This window comes from Pyrgilauda ruficollis, unplaced genomic scaffold (assembly GCF_017590135.1).
Source record: "Pyrgilauda ruficollis isolate IOZ18807 unplaced genomic scaffold, ASM1759013v1 scaffold2686, whole genome shotgun sequence".
Classification (NCBI taxonomy): domain Eukaryota; kingdom Metazoa; phylum Chordata; class Aves; order Passeriformes; family Passeridae; genus Pyrgilauda; species Pyrgilauda ruficollis.
This window is the reverse complement of record NW_024524029.1, coordinates 1035-2442: the sequence shown is the minus strand read 5'-3', so window position 1 is coordinate 2442 and position 1408 is coordinate 1035. Positions and strand designations below refer to the sequence as shown.

At 65.5% G+C, this 1408-nt stretch overlaps 1 protein-coding gene across 1 annotated transcript; it reads left to right on the top strand.

Moving 5' to 3' along the window:
• Nucleotides 1-536: 536 nt before the first annotated feature.
• On the top strand, nucleotides 537-1060 carry LOC121355754 (protein Smaug homolog 2-like; the record flags this gene model as incomplete). Its single annotated transcript, XM_041471433.1, has 2 exons — nucleotides 537-839; nucleotides 929-1060. Coding segments are annotated over 2 exons (435 nt in total), but the record flags the coding sequence as incomplete, so codon positions are not given.
• Between the last annotated feature and the right edge of the window lie 348 nt (nucleotides 1061-1408).

Below are 1408 nucleotides of genomic sequence, written 5' to 3'. Positions count from 1 at the left end.
CCCTGTGTCCCTGCTGACCCCATGTGTGTCCCGGAAAGGGGGGAAACGGGAGGGGAAAAGGGGAGGGGAAATGGGGAAAAGGGGAGGGGAAGTGGGGAAAAGGGGAGGGGAAATGGGAGAATGGGGAAAAAGTGGGGAAAAGGAGGGGAAAAGGAGGAAGTGGGGAAAAGGGGAAAATGGGAGGAGAAAGTGGGAGAAGGGGCAAAAGGGAAAAGGGGAGGAGAAGGTGGGAGAATGGGGGAAAGGGGAAGGGAAAGTGGAAAAATGGGGAAAAACAGGAGGGAAATAGGAAGAGAAAGTGGGGAAATGGGGAAATAGAGGAAGAAACTGGGAATATGGGGAAAAATGGGAGAAAACAGGAGGGGAAAGTGGGAAGATGGGGAAATGGGGGGGAAAATGGGAAAATGGGGGGGAAATGGGGGGGAAATGGGAGAAACTGAGAAAAGAGGGGAAAATAGGAGGAGAAACTGGGAGAACAGGGAGGAATGGGGGGAAGTGGGAGGAGAAGGTGGGGGTCTGGGGAGGGGTCTGAGGAGGGGTCTGCAGCCCCCCCCAGCCTGCCCTGTCCCCCTCCCCAGCCCTGCCGTGCCAGCTGCACCCCAGCCCCCTGAAGCGCTCGCTGCTGCCCGGCAGCCCCCAGCCCGGCCCGGGTGGCGACTGGGCGGGCTCGGGGGGTCCCGAGGAGCCCCCCGCCGCCCCCCCCCGCGGGCCCCCCCCGGCCTTCGGGGAGCAGCACGCCCCCCTGTCCCCCCAGAGCAGCGTGGCCTCGTCGGGCAGCGAGCACACCGAGGAGCCCGGCGGGCGCAACTCCTTCCAGGAGGACGGCAGCGGCATGAAGGGTGGGTGGGGGGCTCCGGGGGGCTTCGGGGGGCTCTGGGGGGGTTCGTCAGGGCTGCTGCCGGCTCACAGAGCCCCCTCTCCCCCCCAGACGTCCCCTCGTGGCTGAAGAGCCTGCGGCTGCACAAGTACGCGGCGCTGTTCGCGCAGATGAGCTACGAGGAGATGATGACGCTGACAGAGCATCACCTGGAGTCCCAGGTGGGCACGGGGGCACTGGGGGGCACTGGGAGGGAATGGGTGGCACTGGGAGGGACTGGGGAGCACTGGGAGGGACTGGGAGGGACTGGGGGGCACTGGGAGTGGAGTTCTGGGCACTGGGAGGGACTGGGGGGCACTGGGAGGGGCTAAAGGGGGGTCAGGACAGACCTGGGGGCACTGGTGCTGCTGCTCAAGAGCCTCGGTGGGCACGGGGGGCACTGGGAGGGACTGGGACTGGAGTTCTGGGCACTGGGAGGGACTGGGGGGCACTGGGAATGGAGTTCTGGGCACTGGGAGGGACTGGGGGGCACTGGGAATGGAGTTCTGGGCACTGGGAGGGACTGGGGGGCACTGGGAATGGAGATCTGGG